Source organism: Amphiura filiformis, chromosome 4 (assembly GCF_039555335.1).
Source record: "Amphiura filiformis chromosome 4, Afil_fr2py, whole genome shotgun sequence".
NCBI classification, from domain to species: domain Eukaryota; kingdom Metazoa; phylum Echinodermata; class Ophiuroidea; order Amphilepidida; family Amphiuridae; genus Amphiura; species Amphiura filiformis.
In genome coordinates this window covers 38,353,099-38,369,082 of record NC_092631.1, presented here as the reverse complement: position 1 = coordinate 38,369,082, position 15,984 = coordinate 38,353,099, and the positions used below count along the sequence as shown (strand labels likewise).

At 36.1% G+C, this 15,984-nt stretch overlaps 1 protein-coding gene across 1 annotated transcript in view; it reads right to left on the bottom strand.

Moving 5' to 3' along the window:
- Window positions 1-15,984, bottom strand: part of LOC140150862 (uncharacterized) — a 74,638-nt gene that overhangs the window by 16,746 nt on the left and 41,908 nt on the right. Inside the window, exons 6-8 of the mRNA XM_072173011.1 lie at window positions 8,116-8,269; window positions 4,020-4,077; window positions 3,032-3,098 (exon numbers count right to left, since the gene is read on the bottom strand). Of these exons, the coding sequence (XP_072029112.1) occupies window positions 3,032-3,098; window positions 4,020-4,077; window positions 8,116-8,269 (279 nt within the window). The remainder of the gene's footprint in view (window positions 1-3,031; window positions 3,099-4,019; window positions 4,078-8,115; window positions 8,270-15,984) is intronic.

The window sequence follows — 15,984 nt, the reverse complement described above, 5'->3', positions numbered from 1 at the left end:
ATATAGTCAAACAAAATATTGATTTGATTTGTTTGGGTTTTGACAACTCCGGATAACCCAAGAAAGCCTCTATTGAAGCTTATTTCCATTGGGGTCCATTTGAACACCGGGACGGGTTGGGAACAGTCAGGGGTTAACACCCTACTCTTTTCGAAACTGGCTGCGAGATACATGTACAGGTATGGCTCTCTGCACACGGGACCGACGGCTTAACGTCCCCTCCGAAGGACGGAGCACTTTCATGATTCATTTACCCAATTCTAAATGAACCATCTACAAAGGTTGCCAATTAATTTCAGACTTTTTTTTTCCAAGTCAATATCCCAGCAAATCGCCACCGTCAGGAAATAAACCCGGGACCTCATGCACTAAAGGCAAGTACCCTATCCATTGCGCCACGCTCTCCCTCGTGGCGCATGAAATAATCCCTCTTTCCTTTTTTTATCCACTCGTAGAATTCCTCTTTCCTTTTGTTTTGGAATGTGTCCAATTTCAATGGGGTTTTCTGTAAAATGTAGTTTTACAAATTATGCTTTATACATCAAAGCAAAAAATGAAAATTGAATATACCCGACTTCAGGCTGATTTTGCTTGATCACAACACAAATAAATAGATAATTTCGGGTTATTGCTTTGGTTATTTAATGCAATTTGAGTGTGTTTGAAGATGATTATCCGTTTGTTGTTGTTGTTTTATTATAAAGTTTTTGTATAAATAAGATTCAGGGTTTTTCTTCATCATGTTCATTCATTTTTTTTTCACGAAATACTTTTTCTGCTTTTTGATACCCCGTGGGTTACTTTAAGTTTAAGATTGATGAAGAAACGCTTCACATGTTCGAACGTCCTTTCGAATGAGCTACATAGTGGTTAATATATTTCATCTATATATACTTCTACATATCAATCATGTTCAGAAGATGGATTGTAAACGTTTATTAGCATCACAAAAAGAGGCGTAAAACAGGTATTGTATTTTATTTTAGTACTTTATCATGCTTATTGTTAAGGGGTCAAGTCTCGGAAATGCGGTAAAAATATCGTATAGCTTCATAATTATTTACCCACGATATATAAAAGTGCCCATTTGGGGATGGGACAAAAGCCAAGGAATCTAAATATAAACAGAGATTTGGTGCAAAAGTGACCACTTTGGGGAAACTTACAACAACAAAAAACATTTCTACCTAGGCACTGACATAGAATACAAAAATGTGTTCAATGCAAACGTGGCCTTTGCGTTTCTTATTAGAGACTCTATTCTAGGGACGGTTTTTCATTTACCTGGCGTTCTTGTGGATCTATGTGGTTAAGGGGATAACATAACAATGACAGGATGCTGAATTATCTCTTCTTCGCTTCTCCTTCTTTTTCTTCTCCTTCTTCTTCATCCATCTCGGACATTATTCGCATCCCTTTGTTCAGCTGCACTAAGTTGGAATAGGTCCGCGTGCACAAAACAAGTTATGCAGACCTCGTCTAAACAATGAGGTAAAGCAATGAGAATCAACTTCACCATGCTTGCTTGTCACTTATGGAGAGCCGAATATTATGCACCTCCGGATTATATCGCTTTGAGCCGGGTAAATAATCGGGAGGTGCACTATTTTGCATTCCATAAGCATGGTGAGTGACTAATACACATGGTGAACGGCTCTTTTCTGAGCCACCAAAACCTTTTACGTTAGCAGATAGGCGAGATCTGCTTGTTCTCTGTTGACATGGGGCAGTCTTCAGTGAACGGCTCTTTTCAGAGCGACCAGTAGGCAAGGGGTGGCCTATATGTCTCATACTTAGGTACTTTGCCCTGAAGAAGTCAGAGCTACTCCTGACGAAAGCTTGACAGTTCTAAACTTGTCCGACGGCAAACTCGCTAAAAACCTACCAATGGTAAAGTTGGTACTCTTTATTTTACCCAGTTGTTTAGTTAGACATGGCCTAACTTGTTTTGTGCGTACCGACCTTATGGTTCACTTTCACTAGTTATTGTTTTGACGTCAACTTCTTTACATTTTTGGTTGCATTTTTGGGCACATTAGTTTAATTTGCTTATCTATTATTTAAAAAAATTGGATATACGGCAAGCGATATATATGTCCGTTTTTTTTTGTTGCCTCCCCCTCCTCGAATTCAGTTCACTCTATAATAGTCTTTATTATACATTCCACCCATATACCAAACCGTATGATTCCCCAAACATGCAAACTGTAACAAGTCTCCTCACATGCACATACCCTCAAGAAACGTCCTGAAGTACTTCGTCACTTTAAATTATTCACAACCTTCGTAAATTGGGATTAAAATATGAGCCAGGCAGTGCAGCAGTGCATGTGCTTTTAAAGTTTCATTTTATTGTACCTTTCTCCACAAATAACTCTTCTGCCGTTGTAATTGAACGTAGCAGTGCTAGTCTGTGCCTGAATCTTTGTCTATACACGTCTAACCAGCTTCTCAAATCGACTATTATTTATAAAAGTCTGATAATAGCTCCTTTCACACGTAAATATCCCGACTAAACGATTATTTTCTCATGTTTTGCGGACTGACATGCAGCTATAGCTATAGGAGACTGTACTTCTTTCCACGATTTTTGACTGATGAAGGTGATATAGGGAAAGGTGAAATGGTAAAAGCCCAGTAGTCTATTAGCTATTGATTCGAATACTATATGCTGATACATGCTCCAAGTGTTACATCTTTTACACGCGAATCTATACCCGAGGCTCAATTTCGTTCCTTGCACCATTTTCCGAGTGAATCAGCCAAGTTACCACTCGAAGTGTAAAAACAAGGGTCTCAGCAAGTAGTACGACCGACATGGAGGGGAGGCCTGAGCCTTTACTGGCTCAGTGGCTTAGCGTCATAGGAGCATCAAAACCGATTTGAAAAATCGGAAAATTGCCGAAAAAACGGATTGTGCAATGCACTCCGCCCCAAATCAGACCTGGTGCCCCTCCCCTTAGCATGAATCACGCTAAGTCACTAAGAGGAATATATAAGCAGAAAACAACACACACATATACATACTTACGCATATAATAAACATAATTGGTGATGATATGATGTATGTTACATTGCTCTTTTCATTTAGCCAACATCTGCAATAAAAAAATCACAAAGTTGAAGCTTGTTATACATTTGCAAAATACAAAGAATACGTCTATTCCAAATTGCAAAACCGTAACACCAATATGTTTACCAAGCACTGAGTAACCTAAACCTAACCGTGCGCATGTTTTATTGCTATCGGAAGGAAAAGAAGAAACCAAAAAGGAGAGAAGGTGAACAAAGAAGTCACTTGGTACCCCCGGGATTCGGACCTCAGACCCCTCGCATGCCACGCAGAAGATCATTAGTTACGCTGGCCCGGCCAGCGATTCCTGGAGTTAAGGTCCGTTCATACTACCACAACACATAGCGAGACCAAAAATAATAATGGGCATAAAGCATCCAATTTTTTTTCACACACTTGGATGCATCAAAACATAATAATGATATAAAATTGGGCTCAACAAAGTTAACTGTTTCATAGTTACTCGACTACACTTTTTTGCTGTGTATGATTCAACAATCGCAGCTAACCTCAATTCATGTCTGATTCATGTGTAGGATGAGTGTTCAATACTGTTCATACCCTACACATTCAAAGGTCATTCTAAAATTAATGTACACGCATGGGGGGATAACGAACTCTTGACCTGATACACGAGCATGTTAGAAATCCATGTGACCTTTCCGAGTTTTTAAATATTTAATGTTTTAATCAGAATCTTGTAATGCAACATGAAACTTAAACGTCTTATTTCGGTTCATGTTACCTATTCCGTGGGTGGGATAGTGACGAAGCCATGAGCCCAGGCAACGAACACCAATTTCACACTGTATAAACCTCATGCATTTTCACGATCCCCTAAGACATTCCCGGACGCATTCTCTTTAAAAAAGAAATTACCATACCAGTTGAAATGTTAACTACTATAATATACCTTTATTGAAATGAATTTATTCCATGCACTTACCCGTCGTCGTAAAATTTATTTAACATGGCAAATATGCTGACAAATATTGTAGGAACCCCTGCAAATAAAGACAAGAAAAACAAAAGTTAAAAAGTTAAATAAAAGATGGCGACTCTATAGTATAAAATTCAAATGAGATGAGAATTCAAAACACCTGATTTATTCAGTGTTTATACTATTTTGTCTTAACCAATTCATGATGCCCAGGCAATGGAACAGAGAACGCGATTGTTTCATTGTTTATAGAAGTAATGACCATTCCAACAACTAAATGTAAGTACTTTCTTCAAATAAACAAGGCAACTCACTTGAAGTATTTATTTAGACCTTTTCTTCATAGATTCCACTTGCCGATCGAATGCATTTTGTAGAATTAAATCAGTTGATGATGAGAATACGAATGATAATTTACTGATACCGTGCATACGGAATTATTTAGAAGAAAGGATGAAGGCAACTTGTTACGCATCTCTGCAAAAACAGTGTTAAGAATCGGGGCCAGATTGGTGTTTAGAAAGTTAAATGTTTAGCATTGAAACATTTTAATGTTTAGATCCTAAACACACTTCATATGATTTTGTGCATGTTAAGATGTTTAGGATCTAAACATTCAAGTGTTTAAATGCTATGGATTTAACGTTCTCAACATAAATCTTTCCCCGATTTCTAAACACTGTTTTTACAGTGTATCGTTGCTATGATAATATCCTTCAGCTGAGATTTTTATCTCTGAACTGTGATAAAATGCGTATTTTAAATAATTTTTCATCTAACAACCCTCTTCACTTCCTGTGTGTCTGTTTGTTTGTTTTATTACACTAATATGATCATTAGAACTGAAAAATACTGCTTTTGGCTTTACGTAACACATTTGTTTCAAACTTAAAATATGAGTATATAATCTTCTTTAAAATGTAACGGGAGGCACCACTTTAGGGATTAATATTTGAAGCGGTTTCTTATGTGAAAACATGGTTGGTTCATTTATATTTGTGTCCGACAACATGGTCGTCGAGAAAAGGAGTTTTTTGGTGGCTCTGAAAAGAGCCGTTTGGAAATACATTGGTCAACGTTTACGAATACGTTTGGACAACCTCTGCATACTGACTTTTGTTGCTGAGAAAAGCTTAATCATGCCTTAAGCAACATGTGTCCGACAACATGGTCGTCGAGAAAAGGAGTTTTTGGTGGCTCTGAAAAGAGCCGTTTGGAAATACATTGGTCAACGTTTACGAATACGTTTGGACAACCTCTGCATACTGACTTTTGTTGCTGAGAAAAGCTTAATCATGCCTTAAGCTAACATGTGTCCGACAACATGGTCGTCGAGAAAAGGAGATTTTGGTGGCTCTGAAAAGAGCCGTTTGAAATACATTGGTCAACGTTTACGAATACGTTTGGACAATCTCTGCATACTAACTTTCCTTGCTGAGAAAAGCTTAATCATGCCTTAAGCAACTTTAAAATGTTAATAACCGTTACATATTTCATCACAGTATCGAGGGAATCTAGAAATGAGCACAGAGACCTGTCGCCATGGTTAATTTTTTTGTTCCACTTCATATAGACCATGGTTTTAATGTTTGTTTTATCTGGTCCCCTGTCATGGAAATTCAAACAATAGCAGTGTTCTCATCACGTCCCGGTAAAACTTGAGCGGGAATGACATCCTTTGAGTAATAGGAGCTTACAGAAGCTAACAGAAGAAAACGTAAGGACTCATTTAAATTTTATAAGATTAAATTTAACATAGCTGCATCTTAACACCACCGTCCTAGTTTCGTGAAAACGACGATCAACTTAAAGCTATACTGTACCTATGTCACTGGATTCTATTCCACTTTCTTTTTTGCCATTGCTAAATAAAGAGGTCGAAATGTTCAAGTTCTAAGGCACTAACAACTTGATTCTAGTATACATGTTACCCGGTATATAACGTGTTTCTATACCAAACCCAAAGGCAGACTATTTTGAGATGAAGCTATTGTGTCGATTTTTTAATTAAATTTAATTATTGAGTTATTGGTGGTGATATTTCGATTTATACTGGATGACTCGATTTCAAGGAAAAGGATTATTTTAGGAAAAGAGGATTATTTCATCAATAACCGCCTGTTAATCCCCATTGTGTGCTGTGCATTTGAGAAATCCATTGCTGTAATATTAATTTTTCTCAGTATTACATTGATACTATAAATCTATAGAATCCTTCATATATTGTACCATATCATATCTTCACTTTTTTTAAAAGCTTATTTTGTAATCATTACAGCTACATAAAATCTTTCAAAAGGTATGAGTTTGACGTCCACCGGACCTGTGACAAGCGATTGCTTATGACCTATGAATGTGTCCAATATAACCTTTGACTTTTTCATCAACAAATTACTGTTTGCTGGAGGAACAAAAAGTTTTGATTCTATGTAAGTGCAGAATGCAGATTGTAGCTTAGGATGCGGTCACGCCTGGCAACTGTTTTTGATTCTACAACCCCTTATTTATTTAAGTTATAATCATACGTTTATTAATGGCTCAAAATGGATAAATTGATGAATAAATTAATATTGTTTGATCTGTTTTTGTATGTTATGCAAATGTCTGGCAATTGTATGTAAAAACATCAGTAGTTCAGGCGCCAAGTTTGTAAAATATACGTAAATCGTATCTTGTGGGTTATGAAGTATACTCTTATTACATCAGTATTTCTGCATGGCAAGATCTTTGTCTCTTTTATATTGTTATTACAATATAAAGGCATACCAAGCTAAGGCGTATCTACAATAGCTGCCTGGTGTCATATTTATTATAGTATGTACAATATAGACTGCAGATACTGTCAAAAGTCCTTAGGGCAGCTATTATAGATAAGGCCTTATTATTGAGCAAAAGTGCCCTTGATTTAATTTAAGATAATTATGTCTGCACAAATCGAAAGATGTACAACAAGTTTTTTGAAATTCTTTGAAAACACTTTTGCAAGTAACGTAAGACACAAAGTTGTCTATGCAGTCTGATACGCACACGAAGCGTCCAAAATGTATATATACTGCGCCAATAAAGTATCCTTACACTTGGAAAAATAATCACAATTTCAAAACTGAACAATATTGGGGTACATTTGTTTTTTTAATAGATGCACTATCTAATCCTGCACATTATGACACCACATTGAATCCGATGTGACCTCAAGAAGTAAAGTTAAAAGCAATTGAATAGACGAAGGTCCAGTTTTAAAAGTGACAAACTGGCCTATACAAGGCGCAAAACAAGCGGAGCAAAGAGACAACACAGTTTCTTTAATGAAGCGTTATTTAAAGCAGTTTTTATTTCAGTTTTTGCTTTGTTTGTACTTTTCATAACTTTAATTTTATTTGTCACTTCTTTTGTTTCAGTTTTCTTTTGTTCCTTTTGTTTTAAATTAAAGCCAGACGCATAAAATAGGCACATCACCACTCTCAAACCAGATGTATAGTCTGTCATCTGTAGAGTTTTGAATAGGCCAGTTTGTCACTTTTAAAACTGGACCTTCGTCTAATCAAATGCTTTTAACTTTGCTTATTGAAGTCACATTGGATTCAATGTGGTGTCATTATGTGCAGGATCTTAAACAATTTTACCCCAATATTGGTTCAGTTTGTAAATTGTGATTATTTTTCCAAGTGTAAGGATACTTTATTGGCGCAGTATATAAGACGTCTCACATGAAATCAGTTTGTTTGGAATGGAAAATGTCTTAGAGTGTGTCTCACTCTCCAGCTAGTCCGCCCAGAAGCTCCCTAGCAAGTTCGCCCAATCGTGCACCCAAAGGCATACGACGAGAAGGATGAGGCATTGAGAGCTCGTTTGGGCGCGTTGTCAAGGTACTGCTCTGTGAACAATCTCTGTGAAACCTGCCTGGTTATCAAATTAATCAGTGACAAGGTTATCTCTGAATTTGATATGTGCTACTTGATGCAATAACATTAAAATATCAATTAGCACCTGTCAAATTCAAAGATAACCTTGTCACTGATTAATTTGATAACCAGGCAGGTTTGGTTCACCCCAGAAGTACTGCTCTGGCAGGGCTTTCTGTTAAAGGTGATATCCAACTTACCCCAACCTAAGATGATATAAACCCAAAATCGATCCTTTCTGACGGTCAGTGCTCTTGCAACTAGTGTGTAAAGATACACGCCTTCCACGAACATCCAGAAGAAATTTGTCATGATACAATAATGTAAGACTGTCACCAATAATCGGCAAACCCACTGTGCATAGAAGATAGAAAGATAGACAATAATTCATTAAAAAGTTGTCTTAAATAAGTCGTTACGATTTCCGCATACAGACGTATATGGGATTACTATTATAAACCGTACCTATTATGGCGATTGAACACGTGATGTGTGGCCGAGTGCGGTTGCGATCGTGACAAAAATGATTTGGCACTGCAAGCAATAATCATCACATTCTTATGAGTCGCCTTCATGTCTATGAAAAACACGGTGATGTCGCCCTCTAGAGTCAGTACAATACAAAGGGGCAGTTTATATTTAACCGGTATTCATCGGTATAAGAAAACCACAACAAAATAATATATAGATTAGGGTGTGGGTGTGTGGGGTGTGGGGGTTGGTGGTGGTGTGTCTTATGAAAATTTAGAAACACAAAAATAATATAAAGAAATAAACAAAACAACTATGTGTATGACATCAAATTCGACCGTTCATTAATGAATTAATTTAATTACCGGGAAACAATAACTAACCCAAATATATTTGCCGTTTTCGATACGTATGATAATATACTGTGTTTTATTCGTCCCCTGAATTTTGCTTTAAATTTTTACTGCTTGTCAAAAGTCTCTTGGAGAATTTTAATTTGTAACCATTACACTCCCACATAAATGGATACATCATTAACGAGTCAAATTCCGTGACTAGAAGAATACCTTTAGATTTCATTAGAAACCATTGACATCCCTCGCATCTATCATTGTGTCTGCTCTACCTACCCACACTCTTTCTTCCAGGGATTGACAATATTAATAATTTTGTATGTGCTATTATTGTGTTTAGTTTTCAATTTATGAAGAAAAATATCAATCACTGTCACGAGCATCCAAATAATGTTTCAATTGCTTCCCAGAAACCCTTGCGAAATATCAAATCCCAATCACTCAAGCGAAATCCAATCAGCGCGTTTATAATATTGATTAAATACCGGAGAACGACTTCTTTATAGACGAATCCAATTTCACGCATTCCTACTCCTCAATGGCAGCCATAGCCGCGACGGGGACCCAGCTATCTCACCTAAAATGTGAAATGATGCGGCCTTTGATGAAGGGTATTTTAAACTGCATTCTCTCACCCGTGTTACACGTAGACAAAAGAATGATGACAGTTTACAACACAAAAGAATCTAACATCGAATTTTAAGCGGGTATAATCAACCCAATTGGGCACTCACAACACCTGTTTGGTGCATGCGGGGAACCAAATATGGCCGACCAAATCCTGACCATGACTTGGCTCGTTGGATTCGTCTATAGTCCCCTTTGTTTGTTCCAATTTTTAAAGAAACTAAATATCTATTATAGATTAATATACCGGTAATAATAATAATAATAATAATAATAATAATAATAATAAAAAATATGAGTAGAAAGATGAGAACCCATCCCATTTCTGATTTCTGTCACCCAATGCAGCGATGTATTGGGTGTCAGATATCAGACACTATCCACCACATTACATCGACTAACTATTATCTGTTGTGATATTATAATATCAAAACATCTGAACATCCATAGCTAATAGCTCAAAAAACATATTATGTTGTATAATGGGAATGGGCAAAAAGCTTCTTTGAAAATCATCCAACGCAATTTCTAACTCCAAATTCGATCACCGCGCGCCGTGGGATAAAATCGTTTTGGTTGGTTGTGGCAAAAATGTCCGCTGTATGTAGTCCGCTATAGGCAACATCTCGATCATCATGACAATGTGTTGCTATAAAATAGATGGATCATATTTTGAAAAACTATGAATAGAAGTGGGGAGTTATATAATACTGAACACGGTGAATCCGGAAGGGTTCAAACCCGAAAGGAGACAGCTGTACAATAAAGGGTTTATTACTTTTTACTTTTATTTTATTATTGTTTATTTCCTTCTGGACTTTTGGCAATCTCAATATATGAAATCTTTCATGTTGTTAATGAAAGCATCTATTTCATATTATACATCATTATCATAGTCATCGTTGCCGGGGAGGGAAACTACTTTAAAAAGTATAAACCTCGGCTGAGCCCCCATTTGTGGACAAATTAAGGATGTCACAAATCTTTTCAGGCTACATGAATTACATTCGTCCTAATAACGGGTGCCCAAAATCATATTTGCTAAAATTACAGGGTTTCTCTTGTGATGAAAAAAAATCATCCCAATTCAGAGGAAAAGAAACCCAAATTAACACCTTTAATTAGTTAATCCTCTTTATTGTCATCGTCATCATCATTCTTCCTTTAACCGTTGTTTGGTGTAATCTAAAACTGTCATTAAAAAAAAAGTTGAACAATGATGGCGCTATTTATCTTAAATCTTGTTTGCATCTTTACAAGGGGTAGAAACTTGTATAAAGGAACATCAGAAAAAAATGCTAACAAATGGCAAGCAATTTTTTCAAACACCTTTTTATCATGAAATGTAAGGAATAAGTCATATTATTTGGCAGGCGGCATAGGACACGCAATTCGGACGTACGAGGCTGGCGAAGATACAGGGCTGACAGCCCCATTCACAATACACCGTTAGCGATTATAAATGGACAATTAACATACTTGCAGTGGGGTACTTTGCAGAACCCCAACGGTTTTAGAGTAAGATAATTTTGCTTTGACACCACATAACAAATTTAGAATTGTTTGTGAAGATTTCATGATTACGTGTTAATCCAATGGCGACGTCAAAAATAGCGATATCGCATCCACCATCATCTGTTATTTGGCTATTATTATGTAAATAGCGCCCTCAATTTGCACACAAATACACAGTTTATAAAATAGAAATTACCACAAAAACGATGAATAATTTGATATAGAAACGAAAATGTATCTTCAAAATAGCTTTAAAATATATGTGTATTAGCATGATAGCTGTTAGTATTGTCCAGGTCTAGAATTGAACATTATACAATGTTTTTTGTTAGAAAAATTAATAAATTCACATAATCATCATCAGCATCATCGCAACATCCACCTACGACACTGCTGCAACAGCCACCTGATTACTGCGATAGATTGCTGGAGACAGACTGCTTCACTCCTTCCTGTGTTACAACCCTTATTCTACTTAGCATGTAAACTTTCTTCCGTTCCCGTCCTCATTTATTAATGTACAATTGTATATCTGTCGGTATTATGTTCTGTCCTGTGTTTTGTGTTTTTGGGTCACATACATAATATGTATGTCAACAGCACTACATATCACATATCAAGTGACAATTGAAATCCGCCGATCAAACGTCCATAATTTACAGTACTTCAAATTCAAGTACATCCAACACTTGATCAATATTTATCCTTGTATCATAATGGTCCATCTTTGTTTATATTGTATACTAGTAATGAACAGAACGGAAATAAATGATTCTGAACTATTATCACATCATCTTTAATTGGCACTTTTAAAAAGTGTGGTTAAATATTGAATAAAAAAATAAAATAACGGAAAGTATCCACGTCAATATAAGTCAAAATAAAATGAAACACGTTACATGATCATGTGCAATTTGTCTTATTTTTGTTGTCATTAATTCATGGATACAGTATAAGATTGTCAACGTTTTTGGTATTCCATCCTCCTGTCACCCACGCACATTATGCTACAGATTTTTCAAACAAATCTGTCCTATTTTCCCAACATTTGTGCTGAAGGGTGCAATGACTCATTTATATTTTGGTCAATACCGTAAAATTCCGTCTACAAGCATATATATGCCTCTAAACGAGGTTTTTTTTTTTTGACACAAGAGACAAGAGGCAGACACTCTCAACAAAAACGTTATTTGGAGTTTGAACAACTACATTACTGATAAAGGCGGCTGTACAAACATGTATATTTGTAAGACCAATCTATTGCAATGTTTATGAGAAGGGTATTGGCCTTTCATATCTTTCGTTAAAAAAAACCTCGTTTAGAGGCATATGCTTCTAGACGGAATTCTACGGTATGTTTCTAGCATGACACCTGTTACCAACTGTCAACATTTGACAATCAATATCGTTATTAGAGGAGGTCTGGAAAGCTGACTGAACATTGTCGTCAACTGATTCTCATCTGCATATGGGTCATTATATCGCCATTAGCTGTATGACTGTTAAATTGGTCATTTCAGGGACTGGGAAATGATTCTAAATGACTAAAGCCTCCAGCATACTTTCCTGCCGCTTTCCGCTGCGGCAAGCGGCAGGGCGTTTCAACCAATGACAAGCCTTTATTGTGTCCGTTTGTCTGCAATGCGCGTGCGCCACGCCGCTCAGCTGCAAGCGGCAGGGTAGTATGAAACCACCATAAATCTGTCAAGAAAAATTGCTCAAATCTTAAGAGGGACCGGCCTGGTAGCGTAAACGCCGTAACGCAATATAAAAATACCCGTATCTCAAGAATCTTAAGTCCAATATCAATGAAATCAATTATCGCTCGATATGTTTTTGCGACGGGTATTTGCAGTTCACACAACGCATATAATACAGACTGGAGTTACACCAGGTTTGCCATCACAATAGTATTTTAGTGAGATGACCCTTGCTTAATGATAAAATGATGTACAAGTAGCTTCTTGTTTTTTAATTACTTAAGTAGTGCATATACCCCTGGTGAAGTTTGACCGCTCTGTTCAGAATCATATAAAAGGCTGAGTCCTTGGTCTACTGAAGATTCGGTGACTCTGAAAAGAGCCACATAAAAGGGCTTGTCCTTGGTCTATTGAAGATTTGGTGGCTCTGAAAAGAGCCACATAGAAGGACTTGTCCTTGGTCAACTGAAGAATCGGTGGCTCTGAAAAGAGTCACATAAACATGATAAAAAGGCTTGTAAATCTACTGAAGATTCGGTGGCTCTGAAAAGAGCCAATTAAAGAGCTTGTCCTTGGTCTACTGAAGATTCGGTGTCTTGAAAAAGAGCCACTTAAAGGGCTTGTTCTTGGTCTACTGAAGATTCGGTGGCTCTGAAAAGAGCCACATAAAAAAAGGGGGGCTTGTCGTCGGTATACTTCGGTGGCTCTGAAAAGAGCCACATAAAATGGCTCGTCTTTGGACTACTGAAGATTCGGTGGCTCGGAAATGAGCCTTTCAGGTGGACTGGAGGAAAGAGTATCAAATGAAAAAAGGTAATGTAGTTTGTTCTACAACCGACTTAATTTGCTTGCTTGAGTCACACATTTTGTTAGGAAATAAGGCCATTGGTCATTTCAGGGAAGGGGAAATGATTCTAATGACTAAATCTGTCAAGAAAAATGGCTCAATTCTTAATAGGGACAGGCCCGATAACGTAGACGTCGTAACGCAATTAAAAATACCCGGATCTCAAGAACCTTAAGTCCAATATCAATGAAACCAATTATTGCTCGATATGTTTTTGCGACGGATATTTACAGTTCACACAACGCATATCATGCAGATTGGAGTTACACCAGGTTTTCCATCAGAATAGTATAAAACTGGGAAAATCCGGTTTTTTTTTCAGGACGAAGCTATAAGGAGTATTAAATACATGTAGACCGTCGCTTGTTTACAATGTGACAGAGTATTTTAGTGGGATGACCCTTGCTTAATGATAAAATGATGTACAAGTAGCTTATTGGTTTTTTTTTTTAAACTAAAATTAAAATTATTTAAGTTTGACCGCTCTGCTCACAGTCATATAAAAGGTCAGAAAAAAGGTAATGTAGTTTGTTCTACAACCGACTTATTTTGCTAGCTCGAGTCACACATTTTGTTAGGAAATAAGGCCATGCAGAATTTGTTCCCATTATACGCCAAAAGCTAAAGAAATTACAAACTAAAAAAAATCCCAAAACCCACCCGAAACAGAGCAAAATATTTTGTTGCTTTAATAGCGTTAACTATTTTGGAAGTATTTAGTAAATATTGTTGAATCTAATGAACAAATTTGATCGTCTCTCAGGGCTGATGTGATTATCTGATTACCATGGTGATACACGGCCTTTGCGGGTATAACATATGATAAGCTATAGCATTATAAGCACAATCATCCTTATTAAAATTACTTGTCATAAGGCTATACAATACGGATTAAAAAAAAATAATAAAACAATAAAGATATACTATAAGATTATATTAATATTATTATAGTGAATGAAAAAGCGGAAACACTATATAATAGAATTAAACAAGATTACGAAACACTTGCTGACTGGCAAGCAGCCAAACAACACAAATGATACAAAATAATTGTATAGTGTAAATATATTACTTGTCAATTTCAAGTACCCAGGTATTAAAGTAGCTTGCATAAATGGAAATCCACTCGTTTTTATTATCTACGAGTTTTGACAGTACTTCGGCTCCTATGCTATAAAGCGACTTAGGCGGGTACCCAGCAAACACAAAACGTTTTCGACATCATTCGCAAAAGGTTATAAAAGGTTGTCAGAAAACGTTTAAATGTCGGGTTATATAAAGGGTACATTAATGGTATAAAACGGTTTCATTAATTTAAAAAACATTTGTTGGTAATTTACTGCACAGCAAAAACAAATGTTTTATAGAAAACATTTAAATTTCGGGTTATATAAAGGGTATAAAACGTTTTAATAACATTCCAAAAACATTTTTTGAAAACTTGGTACAAATCATTCTAAACAGAATGTTATTTTGGGGTTGAAAAAATATTTTGCAAAAAAATGTTTGCCCAAAATATTTACAATAACGTTTTTAAAATGTTTTCACGACCTTTATATAACCCGACATTGAAATGTTATTAAAACGTTTTGTAAAAAACATTTTAAGAACATTTCTGTGTTTGCTGGGTGCAAATATTTTAACATAATGTTATTTAAGTGTTGACAAAATATTTGGTCAAAAATGTTTGCAAAAATAGTTTACAATGACATTTCGATTGTTGTAGTGTGTTTTCATACAAAACGTTTTGAAACGATTTCATGACCTTTATATAACCCGACATTTTAATGCTATTAAAACGTTTTTACCAAACCAAAACCCAAAATATAACTTATTTAAAACGTTTTAAAAACGTTTTTGTGTTTGCTGGGTAGAAGTAGTGCCTGTGTTGTTTGTGCTCAAACATTGAAAAAGAAAAAAAATGGAAAAAAAAGTAAAGCCCACACTTTAGGGAAAGGTATGGGTTCAATAGGTAAAATCCCATATTAAGAAAATATAGTCTTTCTTTCATTATTTTTTCTTTCTTTCCTCTCCCCTTCTCTCGTTCATTCATTCATTCATTCACCCTTTTTTTATCGCGAATAGTTTGACCAATACTCTGTAATTTATTAAAGATATTCTATTTCTATAAGAAAAACACTTGTTGAATATTCAAGTTTTTATTCTCCGTTTCCGCATACAGGCTGTATCAAAATAATTGGTACAAACATGTACCCATTAGGTTTCATGTTTATTGACTAACCTGCTGCCTGCAAATACAACATTGGATCATATTGAAATTGCAACAATTCAATATTTATAGACTATTTATCTACAGATTAGGTGAATCCTACTTTGCATTTTGATATGCAGTCTTGTCCATAATCACTGACAACTGATGGTACAACCCAGAGGATGATTTAAGCACTTCCCACCACGCCACTGTGTTGACTTGCGGTTAGCACAGCTGTGTGAGTGAATATGACACCACTGCTCGCACATTGCATTGACGGGCATGGTTAAATTTGAATTTGGACTGATATATTTACAATAAAAACGTATTCAAAATGCTAGTCG